The sequence below is a fragment of the Haliotis cracherodii genome, unplaced genomic scaffold (genome assembly GCF_022045235.1).
Source record: "Haliotis cracherodii isolate W230 unplaced genomic scaffold, xgHalCrac1.p SCAF_1, whole genome shotgun sequence".
NCBI classification, from domain to species: Eukaryota; Metazoa; Mollusca; class Gastropoda; order Lepetellida; family Haliotidae; genus Haliotis; species Haliotis cracherodii.
The window spans coordinates 21,461,848-21,486,455 of NW_027266264.1; the positions used below are offsets into that span (position 1 = coordinate 21,461,848).

At 38.7% G+C, this 24,608-nt stretch overlaps 1 protein-coding gene across 1 annotated transcript in view; it reads right to left on the reverse strand.

The window, feature by feature from the left end:
- Positions 1 to 2,182: 2,182 nt before the first annotated feature.
- Positions 2,183 to 24,608, reverse strand: part of LOC139461875 (MFS-type transporter SLC18B1-like) — a 32,003-nt gene continuing 9,577 nt past the window's right edge. Inside the window, exons 6-14 of the mRNA XM_071243360.1 lie at positions 24,534 to 24,602; positions 10,201 to 10,291; positions 9,065 to 9,210; positions 7,846 to 7,944; positions 6,709 to 6,803; positions 6,140 to 6,235; positions 3,835 to 3,909; positions 2,597 to 2,690; positions 2,183 to 2,311 (exon numbers count right to left, since the gene is read on the reverse strand). Coding sequence (XP_071099461.1) covers positions 2,183 to 2,311; positions 2,597 to 2,690; positions 3,835 to 3,909; positions 6,140 to 6,235; positions 6,709 to 6,803; positions 7,846 to 7,944; positions 9,065 to 9,210; positions 10,201 to 10,291; positions 24,534 to 24,602 — 894 coding nt within the window. The remainder of the gene's footprint in view (positions 2,312 to 2,596; positions 2,691 to 3,834; positions 3,910 to 6,139; positions 6,236 to 6,708; positions 6,804 to 7,845; positions 7,945 to 9,064; positions 9,211 to 10,200; positions 10,292 to 24,533; positions 24,603 to 24,608) is intronic.

Consider the following 24,608-nt stretch of genomic DNA (forward strand, 5'->3'; position numbering starts at 1 on the left):
ACGAACAGTGTTGTCTGAGACTATCAGAGATCAGATTCAATCCTCATGATCACAACTATGACAATCCATCTTCAACAGCTACATGTTTTCGTATTCGAGTCTCAATCACCTTGTAAGAGAGCCAATGATGTCTGCCCCATGTGTTCCTCCACTTGATGTATCTGTATAAGCACCAACAATATCATGTCTATGCGGCCACATTCTGTGACACTGACCTAAAAGTCAGCAAAGCATACACTCGAATGCAGTGACCGAAATCTCAAGATAAAGACACAGGTTGTCATTAAAGTAAACTTTATTTACACCTATCCCAGGATTTGGCAATAATATACCATAAATGACCACTTTGGATTGATTGACATACATATGAGGTGTACCATGTATGACCTTTCTTACATGGTGTTACCACATGATTTTGATAACGAAACACCACAAGAGAAAGAAAAAAGCAACTATTGTTTTACTCTCGATTACACTGAATTGTTCCTTAGTTAAGTTACTTGCAAACGATTACTGCAAATACGGAGGTGAAGTACACATGAGCCTGTGATGGCTTTGTGCACAATGCAAGGGGTATTCTTTGCTTTTCAACCCTATAGCTACGGGCTAATTGATTGTAATTCCATCGTATGGAGTGACACAGGTTATCTTTTTTTATCGTGTAAAGTTGCATAATATCGTCCTTGACCAAGGCGCTAAGACGATTAATAGTGTGTCGTTATTCACATTTAGTACTAACTACTGAATGACTTTATCGCGCGTATCCAAACCATTGGCTAATTACGTCCGTAACCCAATCACCCCTCGTAACTCTATCACCCCCGGGTCACCACTCTGCACCGTGCCCAGGGAAAAATCCCGCGCAAGCATCATCCCGCCTTTTGTTACAGTCCATCATTCGCGCACAGTCCCACTTCAAGTACACACGTGTTTCACTGTATCTAATCGCTTTCCCACCCCTTTGTTTTCCTTTTCAGCCGGATGTGTCCTCTTCACCTGGAATGCTAATCACTTCTTTTCTTCAGCGTTTATTCTATTACAAATACCAGCAGAGCAGATTGTATATATGTAAATAAACCTGTACATATGTAAAATAGATTTTCAGGGCGCTTGTATATATGTACACACCTTTTAAACGATTCTGATAGGTGTAAATAAACATGACTTCTAAATAGCTGTATATATGTATATATGCGGATACCTGTCTCAACAATAAACCACGTCGAGGTGTGCAGGGTTCTTGTGGGCTACACTGCTAGTAACAAATTAACTTGCTTCCAAATTAATACTCGTGCTTAAGACTACCTGCTTTTCAGCTGGAACCTTTCCGGGGTTACCTGCTTCTCAGTGGGAACCTTGTCTTTCCCGACTTTTCAGCCGGGGAATCGTAAAATAACATACGTTGGGGCAAACAATTGCCACGTATATGGGCCCGGCGGCGGAAGTCGTCTTATCAAGCGATAGCTGACAGTTGGGTCCGCGGCGGTAGTCGCACAATGGTTTTGCTAATGGGGCCCGGCAGTTGGATCTGCTTTGGCCGCCTACCTGGGGCCGGGCAGCGGTAGTCTGACTTAGGCCAGCAGCGGGAGCTGCTTTTGGCAGCGTGGTAGTTGCCAAGCAATGGTAGCGTTTAAATATGCTACCGTGGGGGCCTGACAGCGGTAGCAGTGTCAGGCCAGCAGCGCCAGCTGCGAATCGCTGTTGGCCACGCTAGTGGCCATGGCAACGGTAGCATTTTGGTATACAAAATTAGCAGCTTAGTAGCCCACTAGTACCTGCACACCCTCAGCCATTTAACCCAATCTCATCTTCTGTTTTTATTATAGGCATGGGTATCCACGGCTCGGTGGCCCGTGCCTCTCCTTGGCATATGGCGGGATAAATGGTAGATTATGTAGATCCGGTCACCTTACGTCTGGATGAACATCATCTCATACAATGACATCAATGGTGATTCATGTACTGCGAAGTACACAACATGAAACAGTATCTGTGAGGAAGGTCCAAACGAACGCAGCTTGCAAACGTGTCCTGCTTTCGTAAAACCAATGCCCTTGTCATTTGGCGCTGACACACCAATGTTCACAGTTCATAATCTTGGCGAATCCAAAGGTAAATTCGATTGACCATTATGTACAGATCTCGCTGTCATGCAATATTGTGGCAGAAGATAATTCTGTGGTCATTGATAAGTTGTCATAGCAATGTTGTTGTTAATCACTCCATTCAATTTATCATACTTCTTTTTGTCATCCGTCGATTTACACCTGTCAGACGCAGCGTACAACAGGAAAGGACCACCAAATATTAACTGCAAAAAGACAAATATATATATATATGGTAAAAAAGTGCACAAAAGTCATATTATTATATTCTTACACAGACACTAATACATATCAGTTATATTGATTCAAAAATAGTATTTTTAAGAACCATTTACTTCGTTCCTCTGTTTCTCTTTGCTCTTTTCAACTCAACGCACAAGTTCACTTAGGGTGACAAGTAAAAGTGAAAGAATTAATGTTGTTGTTTACTGAAACCAACGATATTGGCTGATACAAGATCGAGAATGCCAAGCAGGAAATGATCATGTTACCGGAAACAAGGCAATGATAGCTGCTGCTACCATCATCCAGGCAAAGCCAAAACGTTCGGTGAGCAAACCTCCAAACAGTGGACCAAGTAGCGTGCTAGAAGCATAAACATAAAAAAAATTACTTAAGTAAGTTCAAGTCGTACATGGACAGACAAAAAGGTTTACCCAGAACTAAATGTATTAGGTCCAATATATAGGTTTATTCTCAAATTAAAAATGTGAGAGCTTTTATATTTGATTGGGTACATGGTATAGAAATGTATGCTCGCCCATGGTGAAATATGTTAATAATGCTATAAATTAGGCCAATTAAGTTAAAAGGAGTTGAATTATGCGTTGTGATACTTGTAGACACACCTTTATGTATATGCAAAAGAAAAATTATCAGTTTTAAGCAAAGGCACCTGGTGTCATCACTGATTTTCAGATAATGTTCATTATTGAATTGTACGCCCAATGGAATCTGTTTCGGCAGATATGCGAGAATGATTTTTCTCTAGTGTTGATTCTTTTCTTTTGTTATCAGGACCATAATACATTTCTTACCTTACGGGTGAATTTGACCCTCAGTTATCAAGATTAAGAATTCTCTTAATGATTATAAAGTATAATAATACAAACAAATATTGTGTAGTTATTTGTAATTCAATGTAACAAACGACATAGAGCATACATGTATGCTACTCATTGAATGCAGCCTTGTCACATGTCCTCTTGTTGCCATACATAAGTATTCAAAGTACTTGTTTAAAGGCACTATTTCCATTCCTGAAGGAGAAGGCATTTAAGAGAAAAATGGCAAATGAATATGATCATATGCATGTTGGACACTCAAAAGCGATGGCGCCCCACCCTGGGATCACTGACATTTGAAGTTGCAGTTTCACTGACTTAAAGATATTTCTTCTCAATTCAGGTAATTATGTATGCTGTCGCTGTTTTCAAGCTTTGTCCTTGAGGATAATCGAGGGCTGTACATGATATACACTTGATATGATACCCTAAGATTCATAGAACTGTGTGGTTTCACAAAATTATGACAATACTTTTACGCACACCATTTTAATGCGCTTCTGAACTGACCACATGTAGAGCAAGCTGTCGTACAAACTGCACACACTGTCAGTGAGTAAAGTCCTTATCATTAAGCCACTGATTTGTCAATATTGATTGTCCTTGTCCACTAATCACTTAACAGGTTCCAGTGTTATCAAGTTGACGACATGAAAAACACTTACCCTAAGCAAACCGAGGATTGTACGACTCCTCCTACAATTCCAAAGTTAGCTCCTTTCACATCGAAACCAAGGCTCCTGAAACACATGATTATCCGGGTTGGAATTGGTCATCATAAGGGGCTACTAGATTGGATCGGGCGGCCATGGTAAGACTCTGTTCGTACCAAATTGTCGCTACATGTTTATATTGGTGCTGTCCCTGTGGGAATTCAGTGTAGAATTCAGGGTAGAATCAATGCTTATACGAGTAGAATCTGTAGACCATGCGCAGTGACTTTGCTGAATGTGCACGTTGCGATGGCGTGTATCGCTGCGTATAATTTCATCCCCTGGGGTGTCTGGTACGGACTCGAATACTTACAGGCAATTGTGATATGTCTCGTTCATCAACTCTATGTTGACCCACCAACATGACACTGTGGGGATTCCGGGTTAGAATTGTAGGTCCCCAGCAATGCTTGTCGGAGGAGCTATGGGGATCGGGTGGTCAGGGTTGGTGACTTGATTGATTGTATGTCATACTACCAAGATGGCCTGGGACGTTGCTCATAGTATAAAACACTGGTTTGTCTGGTCCAGACTCGATTATTCACCGACCGTTATAATGTAGCTGACTATTGACGTTAACGAATATATTCTGCATTCTATATGGAATGCAGACAAACAAACTATTATCAAGTATGTATTTAATAATCGCTGCTGTCCTGTCAGAAACATGAATATGAAATATTATTAATAAGCGTATAAGGGTATTAACAGACTATAGCCTTAACGACTACGGTATGAACATGGCTATACTCTAAAAGAACTACAGCTATTATTTTAACTCACATTAAAATACTAACTTGCTAACTAGCTTGTTTAGTTAAGCAGCTTGATCGCACACAGGGTACACAGGAATCGATCGGAACTTGCTTTTCTCGCAAATGTATCGTTGAATTTCTGTAACTGACAGATGTTTTTTTTCCGAAGACATTGGGTAAAAGCAAGTAACTCGGTTCGATTGCCTTGTCTGTTACGAGTTTAGCTAAGTCAGTGAAACTTCGGACATATGTTCCGGACCTGTATGATTGAGTGAGTGAGTGAGTGGGTGAGTTAATATCTAACGTCACATCGGCATCAGCCTTATCATGACGAGAAGTTATATATTATCAATACATACATTAGGACTAAATAAAAACCTATCATCGATGGACAGTAAAATAACTAGAATATCACAGATTACTAGCATACAACCTTAAAAAGATATCACTATATGTTACAATACAAATTTAAAAAAGGGCTATAGATCGCCAGCAGCTGAAGGTAAGTCACCATGCTAGGGTCCATGGAGACTTACAGTACCTTTGCTACCTGCATGGATCTGTATGATTGAATGTCGGTGACGTACATTTGTTGTAAACCTATCCGTCGAGGCATATTATATGTTGTAGCAGGAACACTCTGGGTATATGGGGTTTTAAGCGTCCCGCAAAAAAACTAACTAGGGAAACGTAAAACCCTATGTACCCCGAGTAACGAGTAACGAATTTATCTTACTGACATGATTTAATATGATACTGTAAAAAGAATTTTTTTAAATCCAAATTGACAGGAAACATCTGTTCGATTGAGCGAGGTTAGCTGATGTTGTATCACGTGATTTCCATTGAAGCATGCCACCTTTTGCTTGGAAACGGGATATAAGGGATTTATTCCACCTCCCAAAAATCCACGTATAGACTGCCTTGCTCGTGGCGGGGTATGAGGGATTTATTTGCCCCCTGAGAAATTTATTCCCCTCTGACGCGGGATTTGTCGTATTTTATCAAGGTCTCATTGACCAATCAAATCTCATCTTTATGACATAGATATATGATAAGATGTTATGTACCATGTTTAACAGCCTATTTATCTTGCGGTAAGAGTTCATAGGCTCACTAGGGTAGCCTAGTGGTTAAAGCGTTCGCTCGTCACGCCAAAGACCAGGGTTCGATTCCCGACATGGGTACAATGTGTGAAGCCCATTTCTGGTGTCCCCCGCCGTGATATTGCTGGAATATTGCTAAAAGCGGCGTAAAACCATACTCACTCACTCACTCATAGGCTCACACGTATCGGCTGACAATGTTTATTATTGCACTCCAGCATTAAAGAAGTGGTGTACATAGGCTCACACAGGTCACACCTGGCCATATCCACCTCGTGATCGGCTGACATACTATTGTACTATTGTATTAAAATTTGTTTTGTTTCAAAATTACGAAAACAATCACTGACCGCATTATTTTGATCACAACAATTGAACTATGACTATGAACCTTACCCTGCTCCTTCAACCAGGCACTTGATAGAGCTGACGATTACTGGAGCGAGGCACAAGCCCATCAACACTAACGCCACAATGATTGTCACCATGCCACTACGAAATACAATATACCATTTTTAAAAATGACTCATATATTAATAAAATATTTACATGAATAAAAAGGTTGTCTCCCAGTTGTTACACAGTGGATTTTAGTTACATATCCACTTTTTACACAGTGGATATACTGTTAACAACAAAACAAGACAAGACCGCAACACGGCAGTATTTTCATTTCGAGTATTGTTTTACTTCTAAATGTGTAAACACTTACTACCCGCTTATTGAAAATAATAGATCTTCCTAAAGATGAACAATAATGTCCCCTATGTAACTCGCACTTTTTGGTTGTCGAATTACATTATTTCATTGGCTGGTGGGAAAATCAAATGCAAAAAGTATAAGTGATCGAGTGTATTACATCTGAAGCAATTCCTTCCAAATCATGGACCTTTTCCTCAAACTATGAATGTGTGATATCTGTTGATTATTTGCGTGAGCAAAGATATTATCTATTAAATACTTACTGCGGCAAAAATGGCAGAAACGGGGCTGGTCCAAAAAGCAGGGAACAGATCGAAGTAAGAATAAGACCTACTATTATCAAGAATGTGGGTGGCACCTGACAAAAGAAGAGGGTAATCATAAGTTCATACAGCGAAAATGATGTGTAATTGTTGCTTTGTAACAACTTCTTTCACCGAGAAACGCTAAAGGCATGATTAGACCAATAAACCCACAAGTACGTGCTGATAATGATCTCATCAAATCAAGTAGTATTACTTTACCAAAGATATGTCAACATTATGAAAAAAATATCGGATAAATACTCAAGTACTTCAAGTATATGAAACCAATGCCTCTAGAGAGACGCGGACTTTACCACAAAGACTTCAGCCAAGATTTCAAGAGCGTCATACAACTCTTGCTCAGAAGTTGTCCAATCAATATTACAACATTCAAGGCCTCAGTAAAGCTTTCAAAACGTTATATGGCAGAGGACATTTCCCAATTTGACGCATCAGTGACCAGAATGACGTCTGATGCAGTTCCCTATTTTGATTCGTACTATATGTTCCTCTATTTTTTCAGGTGAACATTTGACTTGCATGTGTTTGTGACGGGTGATAGTGAATCATAAACACATGCTCTTGATATAGTCGAAATCGTACAGTCGACTCTGCTTTGTGCAGATATTTCTTGTGAATATTGAAAGGGTTTTGTTGCTTTTTCAAAGGAACAGAATCAGTGTTTAATCAATAGATTGTCTGGTACAGACTCGATTATTTACAGACCGCCGTCATATAGCTGTAATATTAAACAACAAACAAACAAACAGTGTTTAAAGTGACGCAGCGATACCCTAGAAGCTTCTCCATTTACAAAACTACTGGGCCTGTCACTTGGCTCAGAAGTATGTTATACACCTATGGTTTGAAGATGTAAAATACCATTCAGTTTGTAAAATCTGGTACACAACGTGGGTGATACGGGTACTTACTATTCCAAACTAAAGAAACAAAACCGTGCTCATAGGTTTCTCCAAAGGTATAAACGATCTGCATCATTTGGGGCTTTCCATTCACAAACTGACATCCCATAAAATGGATGAAAAGGTGTGTAAAGCAGCATTACAACAAACTCACTACTGTGGTTTGACATACCTTCCAGTCAATAAGATACCCCCACAGGGGCGTTGTGATTGCGTACATTCCTGGAGTGATTGTGTACAGTAGGCCGATTACAACCTGGCTTAGATCAAACTGTAACAGAAATATGACATTGTCTTAAGTGTGCCATGGTGGATTTGAGGGCTGGGAGTTTTGGTTGAGAGAGGTTTGTATACACTGCGTTCGTAAATATCATCATCCGTAAATATATGCGATGTAGTCACTATTTTATACCAATGTATCAGTATAAAACAAATTGTCAATGCAGTCTTGTTTATCCGTCGAAACAGATTCGACAAAAAACTCAACAAGCAAAGTCATGGTTGCCGCGAGAGGGAAGAGAGAAGCCAATGCTAAAACCAACGACGGTTCAGCTTACGTCGCTGACGGGCAACCACGGTTCTTGTTTGACAACGTGTCATGCTGCTGCAGTTCCACACTGCTACACATTCTAAAATCTCTAGTGTATTTCAAATGTATTTCTATGGCTTATCCTAGGTTTTAGAATGTTTAAATATGTTCCATATTGACGAGGGTTTCAAATATTAGCATTTCCCTGGGCTGGGAAATATTTGCAAATTTGTAAATTTCAAATGTTTACATGCCTCATCACTTTGGACATCAAGGGTATGTACAGTATTATATGTTCCTAGCACTGTTATTAAAACAGGATAACTATATACGTTTCCACCATGTGGAATATGGTTTAACATTTGCTGATTCCTTTTACAATGTACTCGAGATGTGTCAATGTCGGCTTTATACTATATGGAGTGGTGTCAATGTTGACTATATACTGTGGGGAAGAAGTGTATATGTCAGCAATTAGAATGTGTCAACTTTTATATGGAAGTAGAGATTGTTGTGTGTGTATCTCAGAGTTAGTGTAATGTCGTGTACTGCACTGGTCTGATGTTCAATGTTCTTGTGGGGTCATTTATTGATTTCACAATTTAGTTCTGCTCGTACAGATTTCTGGGGTAACCTTTGGGTTCCAATTTGGATATCAAATTTGGATCACAAATTTATAGTGTCCTGGAGTTCTGCCTATGGTGACTGTATACCTTACTGGATAGGTGGCTATGTATTGTGTCAGAGATGTTCCATGTGGTTTTCATACTGTGCTGGAGGATGTCTATGTCTGGGGACTGTCACTGTTACTTGAGTACATTCTTAAAATCTTTATATGTGAACCGTTTTAGAAGAAAAATACCTCCTTTAAGTGCAACGATAGCACAGGCATCCACATTAAGGCCGCAGTATAAGCACATATGGTGACAAAGCTTCCAAACAAGACCCATGGACTTCTAAAGATGGTCCATCTAGATGGGCATTCAGAGTCACTGCATTCCTGCCCATCTAAAATATACAGAAGATTAACTTCCATAATTACCCGGAGGACCAAAATGTTCAGTAGAAATCAATTGCATGCACAATTGTCACCTTATCGTGACAATGGAATTCAAGCATTCACGCAAAGAACGTAATTACACATCAGTGTCCAGTGAGTTCAATACATGACAGGCGCAAAGTCATGTCCAACACATGCTTACGTCTATAGACGTTCCACTATTTCATTTCATACTTTCATATGTTTTATCCAATGATTAGTGTATTGTGCATTGGTCATACGGAATGGTCAACACGCTTGTCACAATAAGACCCTCGCAATCTATGTTTGTATGAGGCGACTAAATGGATCGGGTGGTCAGGTTTGATGACCTGTACACCTTATGCCATTTAAGTACATCTTTTAAATACTGATACATCTAAGTTATAAAAGATTACACAGATGCGACTGGCCTGCATTACAACCCTTGGAATTCCAATCTTAGACTTTGTACGTAGTGTTTGGACCTACAGTCTCAAAATGGTTTAACACTAGCCGATCAAAAATCGTGATCCACAGTTCTGTCTCCTGGTCTTTAAACCCCTGCACATTCTCATTTTCTTAATCTACCTCTTCCAAAGATGTTGCTGAATAAAATCAATGTCACACCTCCAAAACGTTATCATGATCGAAATCATTGGTACTTATATAATCAACCACACCATGAGGATGCCAGGTTAAAACAAATCCGAGCAATATAAATGTATGGAAGGCTAAGAATGGATTTGGTGGCTTAGTTTAATGCGTGTAATCATACATCGACAGCGTCGATCGTTGCTCATGTTATCAGCCATTGGCTTGTCTGGGCTGTACTCAGTTGTTTACAGGCTTCCGAGATACTGCTGAGTACGGCGTTAAAGAAGAGAAACAAACTATGAGACCAACCTATGTAAGCATAAAGATGTGTCATCATGATGCAAAAAACAAATATTTTTGCACACGTATGTTCATGTACTTACAGTGTTTTGATGGCAGCAGAATCCACGATACTACACCGCAAGCAAATGTGCAGCCACCAAGAACCCAGAAAGGAAGACCGAATCCTCCTAACTGAATAAAAGCGACAAAATCGTTGTTCGTTATAATTATAACATCATAAATATCATGTAAAATTTCATTTTTGTATACATCTTAACTTCGGTAATAGAACAAATTGAATAGAGGTTATGACGCTAGCAATGATAGCAAATATCCACACTGTATATTCCTAATACTGGATATTGACCATCACAAAACACACAAGCGTGCTAACCTCTTTATCATATAACATGTTCTTATGTTCATTTGTCGAAAAGCATGTTCCCATCTCTCACAAACATTTTTTTTATTTTTAACTAAACATTGCAAGTTTCCCTGACATGTGTGCGTTGAAATTTAATACGTCAGAAGTTCAGTGATTTTTCAGTCGGGCAGTGACAACCGTCAATATAGTTCCAACTAAAAAATGTTTCTTGGACAGTGGCGTAACTTCATATAGGCAAAATAACAATTGCCCACACATTCCTGTTCTACTTGTCTTTCGCGGCAAACCATCTACGGCAACTGCCCTTTATAAAAGGGAAGCTACTCCAAGCCTAGTCCATGAGACGCCACGTTTGTTTAATTTATGTCATGTAATAACGTTACAAAGTGCAGTGTCAGATGTACACACAGCGACGAAATGAAACGTTCAGACACATTTCGGCTAAATGCAACTGTTTTAGGTTGGGGGAAACCGCAGAGGTCTACACGCAATTTACCTCGTTAATCTGTTTCGTAAATTATATCGCCAATGTTTCCAAGTCTTCTAAAATCAGTTACCAAACAGTTTGAGCCTGAATTTTAGTATTTGTGACTAAAGTTTGATAAACATTTGATAAACATTTATGATAATAATTATCCTTATAGTTTTTACAGATTCAGGATGAAAATATTAGCAATGTTACCGAACAGTATTATTGCACGTGACAATAATTCGTTAATACTATTTTCATTATGGCAACTATATTTGGAGTGTTATGAAATAATTTGTATTTCTTTATGTTGACATCGTTTTACATAAGAAATAGAACATTTGTGCAGATTTTAGTAACAGATCAATAACATAAATAATACAGCTGTCTTAACTAGATCGCGGTTAGAAAAAGCACTGTTTGCATAACAAAGGCTGCCGTTGTTTTAACTAGGTCGGGGTTAGAAAAATCACTGTTTGTATAGGATGTCGCTGTCTTACCTAAATCGGGGTTAGAAAAAACACTGTTTGTATAACGAGAGGCTGTCGCTGCCTAAAGTAGAATAACCAATAAACGGAATAGCAAGAGAGTAGCCTTTTCGCGATTGTCACGATCATTGCAAAATAATAGATAAAAAATCCATGAATTTAAAATTGTACAAGGAAACATATATATAGGAAACACTTTGTTGGAATAAATTCCTATTATATTACGTTCACGACATTAGTTCTGGAGTTTTCAAAGTAAAATTTAATATAAGTGTTTCTGTGATTTCATGTAATGGTGATTCTAAATATAAAATATTGGTTGATATTGTTTGACAAACAGTTGTATACACCGTCCATTGTGATGCTTCTACTTAAGGATGTTTGTTTAGTCAATTGACATGTGTTCTTTGTAAACAAGGATCATTAGTGTGAAAGGATTACTAAGTTTGTCATCCAGTATAATGCACTTCCTCGATTAGCATAATTAGAACAGAGTTTGTAATTAGTTACATCTTGACTCCAGTTAATCAAGGCAGCTACATCAGTGGAGAGTGTGAGCAACTGGAGAAGAGGCAAGCAACTCAATGTGATTTATGAATTAGTGGAATTTTAATAAATAAACAGACGCCTGTCGCAAAAATGCATTCGAACATTGAACACGCACAATCGCAGATATTTCTATCGTACATTTGAGGGTGAACGTGAACGAAGCCGTGCAGGATTCCTTACAGCAAGTGCAACAAGTGCAACACCTAATCTTAAAATGAAAGGAATTAATATTTATGGCTTTGGGAATAATATTTCAGTCAGATTCTTATATTGACGATAGAGTTAAAAAGGAAAGCCCTATGATTAATTGCCTTAGAAGTCTTAGATACCTTTCTGGTGTCCACCGCCGTGAACCATACTCACTCACTCAGTTAAATAACCCCTTTCACATCATAAGTTATGTTCAAGCATATAATGCCCATCTTTTGGATTATTGTACCAAGAACAAGAATTAATCCTAGAATGTTTACACTAAGTTTCATTTCGGACGCTGAAATAATGCCGGTGAGACGTTAAATTTTAACTCACTCACTCAATACGGTCTATACGGATACGGATAGGGCGATAAGGGGTACAGGCCACGAGAGAATTTATAGAGAAAGCCATTACACCTTTTTACAAGATGGAAAACATCTTTGCTGATAGTAAATTACATTTATAGAAATCGAACCAATATACAGGCTATATGTTGTAGAACAGAATGCTATGCCAAGTCATTCCTACCTGATGCCATTAATAATTGAAATGATCATCTGATATAGAGGATTATTAAACTTGGACAGTGTTACTTGTATACAGTTAAGCCATGATACCAGATTTTGTCACATAAACTTTATCGCCTCGGACTCGGTTGTAGTGATTTAAACTTCCATCGGCTTAAAAGACAATATATTAAGAAACGATTCGCCTTTCTATTCTAAAGGTTAAGTGAGTTTATATTCAGTGGTTTATGGGAAACAATTTGTCAATTTAGCCATTTTGAAATCAGTCCATGTACATCCTACGTTCGGGTGAATTTGCACTAATGTTATAACTTAATTCATATTTTAAGACACGTATTAAGTATTAAACAGTTAAATAGCTTTTCTTAGTAATTGAACACCTGTCCATCGACCGCACCAAACTATTGACCAATCGTTTGTGTTCTGTTTTAATTTTTATATGTACTATTTAATACAATTTGTATATAGGAAGCTTGGTGGGGACTTTTAGGATATAAGAAATGAATACAGACTGCCATATTGTCTGAATGTCTTAACAATCACCGGGTGTGACCATGTAGACAGGATATTATTCGGGTTTCTGATACTTACTTCATGAGCATACTGGGTATTGGTGCTTGGCGATATTATCGTGTCGGCCATTTTGACGTCTTGTACTTGATGTAAATGTATTACGACGCGCTGTCATTGTGACTGACTTACTGAGGTAGTTCTTTACAGACCCTTCTCATATAATGAGGATATAATTTGAACACATGTGCTGCTTAAGATGTTTCTGAAGAGCAAGCTGTGCATCCATACGCCTATGTCACCTCTCTTTTTGAGGAACTATTTTACTCCGCGATATAGCTGGTTGTTGTATGGCTGTCAGTGTAAAAATGAAGTCACACGTACTAAATGAAATTGTGTTTAGATGTTGGCCTACATCCTTTGAGGTAAGAAATTGTGATGAAAAAATTATAAGAATTTACTTAAACTTTTTGAATTGACTTCCCTCACTTTATGAAGGTTCATACTCCAATGAACTCACACAAAGTGAAGGTCAATTCTTAATTGAATGACATTAGATATATGCTCCTATACCGCCGCTGGTGTCTTAATTTGCGAGAATTAAAGATTTGGTTTGCATCCAACCATGCGCGTGCTAAATAATACAGCGTCAAGCTTTCAGAGCGTCAACTAAGTTTTCCAAAGTAGAAACTAAACTAAATGAATATTTATCAAGTTTCCTTTTGCTAGAACATATGCATGCTGTTGTGGTTTTTCAAAAAAATCTTCGTTCTCTCTGTTGACAATATTAAAACAAGTACTATAAAGTATAATACGGAAATATATTACATATTATTTACGCATCCGGCTGCTCACAATACAATGCTAGTAACCAATATTTGTGTCCCAGGGAGTGAATACCAAATAAACCAAGCCAGCTCTACAGACACTGACTCTCTCAAAGAAAGCAAGGTACATTATACAGTTGACTGAAAACTGTAATCTCAAACATATCTAATGCTACTTCAACACTTTATCATATACATGTACTTAGCAGTTGAATATTCTGTATAATTGAAATTAATCCTCTATTAGTTTACAGTGACGATTCTTGCAGGCTATAAAATGCAGGCACGGCCCGTTATATATCATTCAATCTTTATCTTTCTCACTTTCTTATAAAGGCATAATGATCAATAATCTCTTGTGTTGCAGTGTGGAATGTTAATTTATTGTGACTAAGGCTAATCCTTTTCTCCAGACATTAATTGATCACTCATCAACAACTGACAAGGGATTAGTCCTCGTTTAGGCAGTACAAAGTGATACAGTATACTGCAAGTTAACTAGATTAATTAACTAATTAAGGGTTAAATGAGTTGTTTGATAGGCATTACTTAGAAGTTGACGGATAACAAGATAGACACAATTTTTATAGATAACAACTTCTTTAATACTGTGAAGAAGCGACGTTTCGGTATAGATCCTTATACCGTTGTCAAGCAAGACTAAGGATCTATATCGCAACGTCGCTTTTTTACAGTATTCATAGTATTAAAGAAGTTATTATACATAAAAATTGTGTCTATCTTGGGTTAAATGAGATTGTTTACTTAGAGTGTGATGTAATCTGTTTGATGTCGAATTACAAAGAGTGAATCTTCAAAAAGGGTAAGCATACCCAACACTACCGGTAGCACCTGCCATTCACGTATAGTGTTGTTCTAATACATCAAGCTATAATACTGACACGTTGCTTAAGGGTTATTGGAATAAATTTGAATTTGATTTTCACATATTTTCCTCCTTTGCTCGTGAGCATATACATGGATATACATGCATATGCATTATAAATTTGAAATGCAATTGTTGTTTTTTCTTCAGAAGAGTCGTGGCCGAGTCCTCGGGATACGCCATCGCGGCCTTCCCGTCCAGAAGAAACAGAGGTACGAGGACGCATTAAAGATAGCTCAGTTGATGTCCTCCGAGGAAAGTAACTATGACGAAGACGGCATAAAGATTTTTTTACAGTACGACCAAAGAACTGCGAGTCGACGGAACTGCAGATGGCGAAGAGGCTCGCAGATGAGACATACATGAAGAAGCTGGACAGTACAGCAGCTTTCCCTAAGGCAAGACGTGTCCGCTGACCACCATCCAAAAAACATTCCCTGACATGAAGAAGGATCTGTCCTGGGTGAATACCGAGTATGGAATCTCTTAGATGCGGTGTGGAGCGGTGCGGTGCGGTGTGGTGTAACGTAATATAGGTAGGTAATTTTTAAAGAAATAAATAAATAAAGATAAATAGATCAAGACTGAGTTAGGTGCATCCCCCAAAAGAAAACTTCATGTACATTCATGAAATAAAAATGATTAAATCAAACAATCTTGGAGCTCCTAGATTATAGTTATAACCCGGGGTAGATTCTTGGACCTCCTAGAATTTACCCGGGTATACTCTGAAGGGGGGTAGATTTTGGCACCTTACACCGGCATGTATTGGCGTTGTTATGATCTCAAAAGTGAGACCTCCAACAGGATGTCGAAGATCGAAGTTAATTATTCATGGTTATACAAAGGTCAACGCCGGAGAATAACCCGTCTCGCTTATCCGCCGAAACAGATTCCATTGTCGTAAAGAGTTAGAATAGGTCTTCAGCAAGCCATTTTTGTCGTAAAAGGCGACTATGCTTGTCGTTAGATGCGACCAAGGGGATCAGGTGGTCAGGCTCGCTGACTTGGTTGATGCATGTCATCAGTCCCAACTGCTTGGATTGATGCGCTTGATATCAATCACTGGATTGTCTGGTCCAGACTTGATTATTTACAGACCGTCATATAGCTGGGATATTGCTGAGTGCGGCGTTAAACAACAAACAAACAAAGAAATTATTTGGCGTAAAAAGCAATAAAGCGGTGAATTATATGTGAAATATATATGAATGGCACTAAGAGTTGGCGGAAAAGGATGAGCATGTACTGTTCCCCGGTAGCACCCAACACTCACTCAATTTGCATGAAATAGTAAGAATTTGTTTGTTGACTACAACCCTGAATTGTGAATGATTACCAATTTTTGAGAAAGTGTTTTAGTTCAACGCTTTGAGGCAAAGATGTAATATGTCCCTGTTTTTGTTATGCTAAAGTAAATTTTAACGTCTTTCCAAGAGAATATTTAAAATTCGACAGTATAACCCGATGGTGCGGGACATTTTCATTTCCTTTATGTTTGAGGGCGTTTGGTACTTCATTATGGGTTAGTTCTCCCTCTATGCTATTATGTTAATCTGTATTAGGCTTATATTAGGTGTACCAAATGTTCGAAATCCTCCTGATATTGGTAATACCTTAATACATTTGTACTTGGTTGATGAATTTAATTTGTTTTTGATACAGTTGTTCCGTTTTTGGTTTCAAGTATCAACAGTGCTTTGTTAAAAAACGTTTTTCTCTCAATGGCAAAAATATATTTAGTTGGTTTCTCCAATTTTCAGTCCATTGTCTTTTGGTCTAATTATAAAACCTTCGATATTTGTATTAGTGTCTTCATTTTATTTAGTTTTCGTTATAACTATGTTTGGTAGCAAAAACAAAAACCTCTTTCAACATATAAAGGCTCATTCACAAAAATCTAATATCAGTGTGAGTCTAGGCGCTGTTGCCGTGGATCGGTTGGTGTCGGCGTGGCATGTCTCCGTGTAGTTGAAAGCTTTTGAAAGCATTTCATAACTCTTTGTAATGTACCAAATAGCACTTTAAAGTCATATGATATCAAAGGCACATTCGCTGAAGCATCCGGTTACATGATCTGGTGTCAAAGCTTTAGATACAAACGAATTTGATTTTCTTTTGGGACTGTTACATGCCCATGACTAATATAAAGACGTCACTTTGTCCAGAAAAAATGTCTTTTAAAGAAGATCTTGTTAAATGAATTGCCATTTCCAAACCACACCCTGCTTTTCATCTCTGCCCACTTGTAAAGGCAAAAAATATACAAATCTTAACGGTAGTCCTACTGACTTTACAGTCGCATTATAACATGAAACATTTATCCAGTCACATTATACTTGAACCAGAAATAACAAGATCATACATGCAGGTCGTGAGAACCGTTTCTTGGACCTCCGCAGTTTGTCTTGGCATTGTAATTATCTTAATAGCGAGTCTTCCCGCTCGAACCTGAACTAACATGTCCATATGTGCCGTTCATGAGAACCGTTTCTTGTGCCCGGTATAAAGTCTGAAAGTATAATATAGCAGAACAATTCGTCATCTGCAGTTTGTACTCCAAGCTAGCAACACCTCTCCAGCCTACCAAGCCATCCAAGCGCTCCAGCCATCAAGCCACTCTCACCCAGCAAAAGCCTCCCAAACCAGCGCAGTCTCCACTGTTAGCCAGCAAAAGGAGAAATACACTAGATGACCCGGCCTGGCCCGTGTGTGAAATACGCTAGAAGTCGAGAAAATCTCCAATGTAAGTAAGAAGTAAGAACAATTCGTTAAATAGTGGCGTTAGGTTACATGTATTAGCATACCGCTCTACCAGTGCAAAGGCATGACTGTTATGTAAGGCTACTGCATAAGGTACCGTTTAGGGACGGTGTCTCCTGTGTGGGACAAATATCGTGACCGACGCGCGGGAAATGTTTTCTCCTTATGTAACACTATGACTATACGGAATATAATCAATAATTAAGCACTTTAAGGTTTTAACGTATGTGGCATATATCAATGTATTAGGCGGCAGACGCACAGGGCCACATGTTCTTATGATGCAGCATAACAAGTATAGGCAATGTAAATTCATGGGCAGAAACTTGGAAAATTACACCCAATAGGTTTTTAGAACGAATATAACACACCTTATGATATGTTGGTAATGACTAATGCTCCATACTGAGTTTGAATAACCAACGCACCTGTACAAATAATGCTCCATGCCTACTTTGAATGACAAATTTAAACTTTAAATATCACAACCTATATTTGTTTGATAATGAATAACGGTCAGTACTAACTGAGAATATAATTATGTCACATACATTGACACGAATTAATTATCGAGTGGATGTGTATGTATTCGTCATTAAGATGAGGTCTTAATGAATGAATTATTTCCCCGTAATTCCCCAGTAGTATGTCACGTACGCTATCATGCACAGATCTAGTCAGGGTGGTTTTCACAAGGCAAAATTCCCATTGTGAGTCTATCGTGATTCACTAAGACACTGAGCTCTGTATCAAGACAGACACTGCAGTAGTTGAATGGGGAAAATGTATTCAGCTCCTATGAGCTATATGTGTTTTGTTTTAGTTGGAGCCTAGAGATTATGACACATAGATTATGTGTTAATTGCCATGTCTAAAGTTCTTGCTTAACTTACCAAAGTATAAGACCATTCTTCCTACGCTCCATTACATATATATCATGTCTTGGAACAACAAGTGACAACGTTCCCGTGTCCTTGAAATATCGGGGAAACAGATACCTACTGAGATTTAATATAAGAGGAGACTGAGACTGTAAGGACGCATAGAAAATACAAAAACCTCATTCAACATATAAAGGCTCGTTCACAAAAATCTAATATCAGTGTGAGTCTAGACGCTGTTGCCGTGGATCGGTTGCTGTCGGCGTGGCATGTCTCCGTGTAGTTGACGACAGTCGCTTTTGAATGTTGTTGTTGCGTTAAGTGTTTAGGAGGTCGCCTTCTGCCTAGGCAATTTCGGCTGACCTGTCCCTCTTTGGGACTCCTGTGTGTGAGTAGGGTACACCTATCTATTGTGAGTTTGGTGTTCACATAATTTCTGTTTTTGTATTGATATGATTTCTATTTTCTTATATTGATATGATTTCATTTCTATCCTTGGCTGCTCTGTTTATATACGTTCGAGTAGCGGTCCATCTCTCAGAAATAGAGTTAGTTTGGCCTTCGCTATTGCATCTCTTGGCTTTAGGAGATTTATGACAGATAGCGGATCTAACTGCAATTCTTGTTTTAACCTAGCCCGGGCTGGGGCATGGTCTTGACATTCTAGTAACGCGTGATCAATGGTTTCAGCCTGATTGCAAGATGAACAAACCTTGTCATGATGCTTTTTGTGACCGAGTCTGAGGCGTGAGATAGCAATTTCAATTTTCCTTTCATTTGAGTATGAGTTTGGCTTTTGTTGGATCTTGGGTTGAATTTTGTATAGCCATCTGCCGATCTTACTTGCGTCCCATTGGGCTTGCCATCTTTCTGCTTTGGAGGCCTTGATTTTGCTTTTATCTCTAGTTTACTAAAGGGAATAGGCTGTTTATCCGCTTTGTCTAGAGCTAGCTTCGCCAGTGAATCTGCTTTTTCATTTCCATGAATATCTATGTGAGAGGGGATCCATCACAGCTCCACCTGTTGCCCTTGGTCCGATAGTTTTGTATATTCGTATAGAATATTGTTGACTGTGTTTGGTCTGGAGTTTGAGTTTCTGCCACTGATGGCCTGAAGTGCTCTTAGCGAGTCTGATAGGACGACTGCCTTTGCTTCCGGAAGTTCCGGAATGAGTTCGAGTACATGATGAATTGCCTCCAATTCAGCCGTGAATACTGACTGACCATCAGACCAGCGAACTGAATGTGCTTGGGGTTTGGAGCTGTGGATATGGATCCCATAACCAGCACTGTTGTTGATAGGATTCTTGGACCCATCAGTGTATATATAGGCCCAGCTGTCCCAGGTAGTTTGAATTTTAGTGATAGCTACTGATCGTAGTAGGGTTGGGTTTTCTTTTTTAGTGACTTCTGATGTTAAAGCAGTGTCAACTTTGGGAGTTTTTAAAGTCCAGGGAGGGTGTAACCCTTTGTAGTGACTTTCTGGAGGCTGAATGTCATCACAATTGTGACTTCGAATGAGTTCACGTACTAATATCCCAGATGGCTTTAGTGAGGGATTTTTTCGAGCTAGGGCTTCATCTCGAGTGTTTTTGTCTTGCCATATCTTTTTAACCAAAGGGTTTGATGTTCGTCCCCAGAACGATAATATTGCCTGCTCTCTTCTTAGTTTCAATGGGAGTTATCCCGTTTCTACTTGTAGTGCTTCTAGTGAGGTGCCTGTTGCTGCGCCTGTGGCTAGCATTAGGGCTTTGTATTGTATTCTATCTAGGCGCCTCAAGACAGTATTTGATGCTGAATGAAAGGCCTCACAACCATAGTCAATTTTTGATCTGATAAGAGATTTGTAGAGGTCCAAATGAGTGTCCCTTGATGTGCCCCAAGATGTGCCTGAAATTGCCCGTAATACGTTCAGGTCTTTATGACATCTGTTTTCCACATATTCTATATGTTTGCGCCAAGTGAGGTGTTGATCAAGGATCACCCCAAGAAATATTGTAGATTTTTCGAATTTGATAGGTTCGCCTTTTATGGAGACATGGGGTATCATAGCATCTTTCCCCCGGCGTTTGAATAGAACTTCAACAGTTTTTTCACTTGAAAGGGTGAATCCCCATTTATTGCACCATTGATCTACTCCGTCCCGGGCTGACTGGAGTTTTTTTCTGATTTGAGAAATATCTCTGTGCTTTACCCATATTGCTCCGTCATCAGCGAATTTAGAAGTTTGGGTAGGAGAGTTGACATGGTCAAAAAGATCGTTGATCATGATATTGAACAGGGTTGGGCTTATAATACTGCCTTGTCGCGTGCCATTATCCAGTGCCATAGGATCAGATCGATTATTCCCTATTTTAACTGATAGCGACCTGTCTTGCGGGAAGCTCTCTATGAAGTTTGCCATGTTCCCTTCTACTCCATTTTGTGAGCTTTTGAAAGCATTTCACAACTCTTTGTAATGTACCAAATAGCGCTTTAAAGTCATATCATCTCAAAGGCACATTCATTGAAGGATCCGGTTACATGATCTGGTGTCAAACCTTTGTCTTCTCAATTTTAATAACAGGATATGCATGTTTTAAAACTAATTAGATGTTTACTGAATAGGCATTTATGTAAACTTAATTAGATGACAATGTTTTCACAGCAATTGGCCAGGTGAGATGGTAGGTAGGTAATTTATATGTGGGTGGGAGGTTCCCTCCCATAACGTAGATCTCCAAAATGCAGACCTCCCAAAAAGCAGTTAAAATTAGCTCACTAATTAATTGGGCCATGCTGGTCACACCTAATTAATGAGAGACTACGTTTGCGACACGTCAGAACACAACCATCCACCTAGTGATGAGGGAGCAGTGAGATTTGTCAACGCCATAAGGAAGAGGGCCAGGGAAGAGACAAACACCTATGCAGCGAACAAGGGCCCCATACAAACAACAACCTAGAAGGTTTCCACTCCAGAATCGGCAAGCCCTCCAGCACAAGCATCCAAACATCTTCAGATTTATCGAACTGATCCAGAAGGTAGAAATTTCGAAGAGAGCGAAACTAGCGCAGATTCAATTTGGAGCAGCACCGCCACCCAGGAAGGTTGTCTACAGAGAAAAAGAACATCGCCTTGTCTAACTCAAGGAACAGCTTCATCGCCGTGAAAAGACACCCCTTCAGTACCTGGATGCAGTTGGTCCACTGATGATAAACAAGTGAAAATGACTGATAATCATAAATGACAATGAAATAACATTTGAATAAAAAATTGTGAACTCTACCCAGCTTTCTTTCTTGTTACATGGGTGATACCATTTTACTTAAGGTTACAGGGTACTAAATACTGATGCAACCAGCCATAACGAGTGTTGTTTTAACGGGTCTGCGTTTTGGCAGGTCTACGTTTTGGGAAGATACCGGTTAGTGACTGAATTTGCGGATGTGGGTGTTCGTGGTACTTCTATGCGGGTGTGATGTGTATTTTGTCTCGTAAGCCAAAATGGTTGGATGTTTAAATAGTGACACTTTAAAAAACTTTTCTTCTTCTTTTTGTTCATTGTCAAGATGCCGTGTATAACCTCCTAGACTGCTGACATGTGTTATCATTTTTTATCTTCAAATACCACGATGTGCCCACTGATACCGTCATTATGTTGATTGCCTGATTGTGAAGAACTATGAGCTGCTATATATATGATTGCTTTGTAAAACATCGGCATGCTGTTCACTTTCATTGGGACTGGATTCTGAGCGCAATAGCCAAAGTATCTCACTGTTGAATATTTTTTTACCATTTACATTGACATAAGTAAAGAAAATATCAATTTAATCTGAATACGAGATTGCGTCAATTTCTTGTTCTAAAAAGTACAGGTATAAGTATTCATTTGTATTAGTAAGAATTTTTTTAATTTTCTTGCGCCTGTTGTACATTACATTTACTGTCGTAGTTTGTTTCTGACTTTGCTAACGATATTAGGCTGAGACCCCAGAAATGTTTTAAACATTTGATTGCATTTTAAGCAATTTCGTACCGTTTGGACAATATTCATAACAACAAATCTAACAGTGGCAAAAGTCAAATAAACAAAGATGGCGGATGCATTAAAATGTGAGAGTTAAATTAGTACTTTTAAAAAATCGGGGACAGCTTCCGCGCACCCGGCCACATGGGTTCCAGACACTAATGCCTACGTCCACTTTTGCCTACAGTCACTATTGCCTACAAAAAAAATAAAGCAGTGTGGAATAATGCCTACACAATGAAAAAAACATACCCATGCTAGGAATGAACTCCTCCAATATATGATTTCCTTGAAATCATCAAATATCTGCTGGTGTATACTATAAGAACTAATGCAATGATGCAGAAATCATAAATTATTACTGTTAGTGTTATGGCAATGTGAAATAAAAAGTGACTTCATACAATTTTCTGTCTTTTGTCGCCTATCGGCATTATTCCACTAAAGTGGACTTGTCCAGTTAGAGTTTGGGTAGCACTGATAGCGGGCTCTGATCGAAAAGAGGACAATCCGCCACGGTTGTCCGGCAACACGCTATTTTCGGAGTATCTTTAAAAAAATCTTTGATTATATTTTGAAGACTGGAGGAACTTTCCAAGGACTGCCCTTTTTTAAAAACGTGATTTTCCGCGTTCCGCCGACATTTGACATTATAACAATGTATACCCTACAATTAAACCGACAGTTAAAAACAAACTAAATTCAACACTTTTAAGTAATGATAAAATGAAATAGTTTTCATCCTCTTTGTAATCCACTCTGTTGGCTAATCTGCTATGTGCACGAGAGCATGTTACAAATCACATCGCGGCCTCCCCGTACAAACGAATCCAAGCTCAGCACAAATCGATTTCAACACTTTCAACATAGAAGTCACCGCCAATGCAATCACCCCCAACAGCTAATCCTCTCAGTGCATTTGATCATAACGTCTACTCACATACCAAGCACCGCGCCAGGAAAAGTAGCAGACGCCTCAATCGCTTACCCATCAATATCATTGCAGGGAGAGTATGTACTCCCGCTAAGAGTGTGGAGTACTAATTAAACATTCCAGTAATGTTACACGCCACTATATCATTTTTTTGGAACTTGCTCATACTAGTTTACACATACAAAGCAATTATAGAACAATACATAGCAATTGTCCCCCCTTTACCAACATACACAAAGAAACACTTCATTTTGCACATATATAACAATTATACACGAATACGTAACAATTATCTCCCTTTACCAATATATACAAAGAAAACAGATTTGGATACATTATATATACACAATTTTATATTTTTGTATATGTCATATATACAAACTTGTATATTTTTGTATATATCATCATTCCAATCTTGTATATGCTTTGGAAATATCATCATTCCAAAGCATATACAAGCTTGTATAGATGGATTTTTTTTGCAGTGCAAGTTTGTGAAAATAATATCTCGCTCTAGATTAATCATGATGCTTAGAGCGTATGTGGGATCGTTTGACAGATAACTGACCTTATATTCTAGTTAACCGGCTATAGTCTAACTTGTCATCTGATAACATTGTCAAGTACCCGTTGAGTACTATAATGCCTGAAAATGCTTTACTTTGGGATAGTCTTTGATCTAAAATGAACTGTTGACACTGCTTGTACTGTGTATGAAATGATATTTTAGCTTCGGTAAAAGGCTCACATTCACATGTTAGAAGGCACATCCTTAAACTCTCAAATCTATCGACATATATTTGATATTCACTTTACACTTGATAATTGTTACAGGTAAACACGGCTTTCTCAAGTCCATAATTATAAATCTGGCTAAACTACTGGACCTTTAGGGTCCCGTATATAACATAATACCTCGTCATTAAAAGTGGATATTGTGTTTGCCATGCATTTGCGTCCTGATGCATGGAACTGATAATGCATATACTTCGTTATATTATTTATTACCTGATACAATCCACCGCCTATCGCAGGCCCTGCCATAAAGCCCAAGCCAACCGCCGTCTCAAAAATACCCTGAAA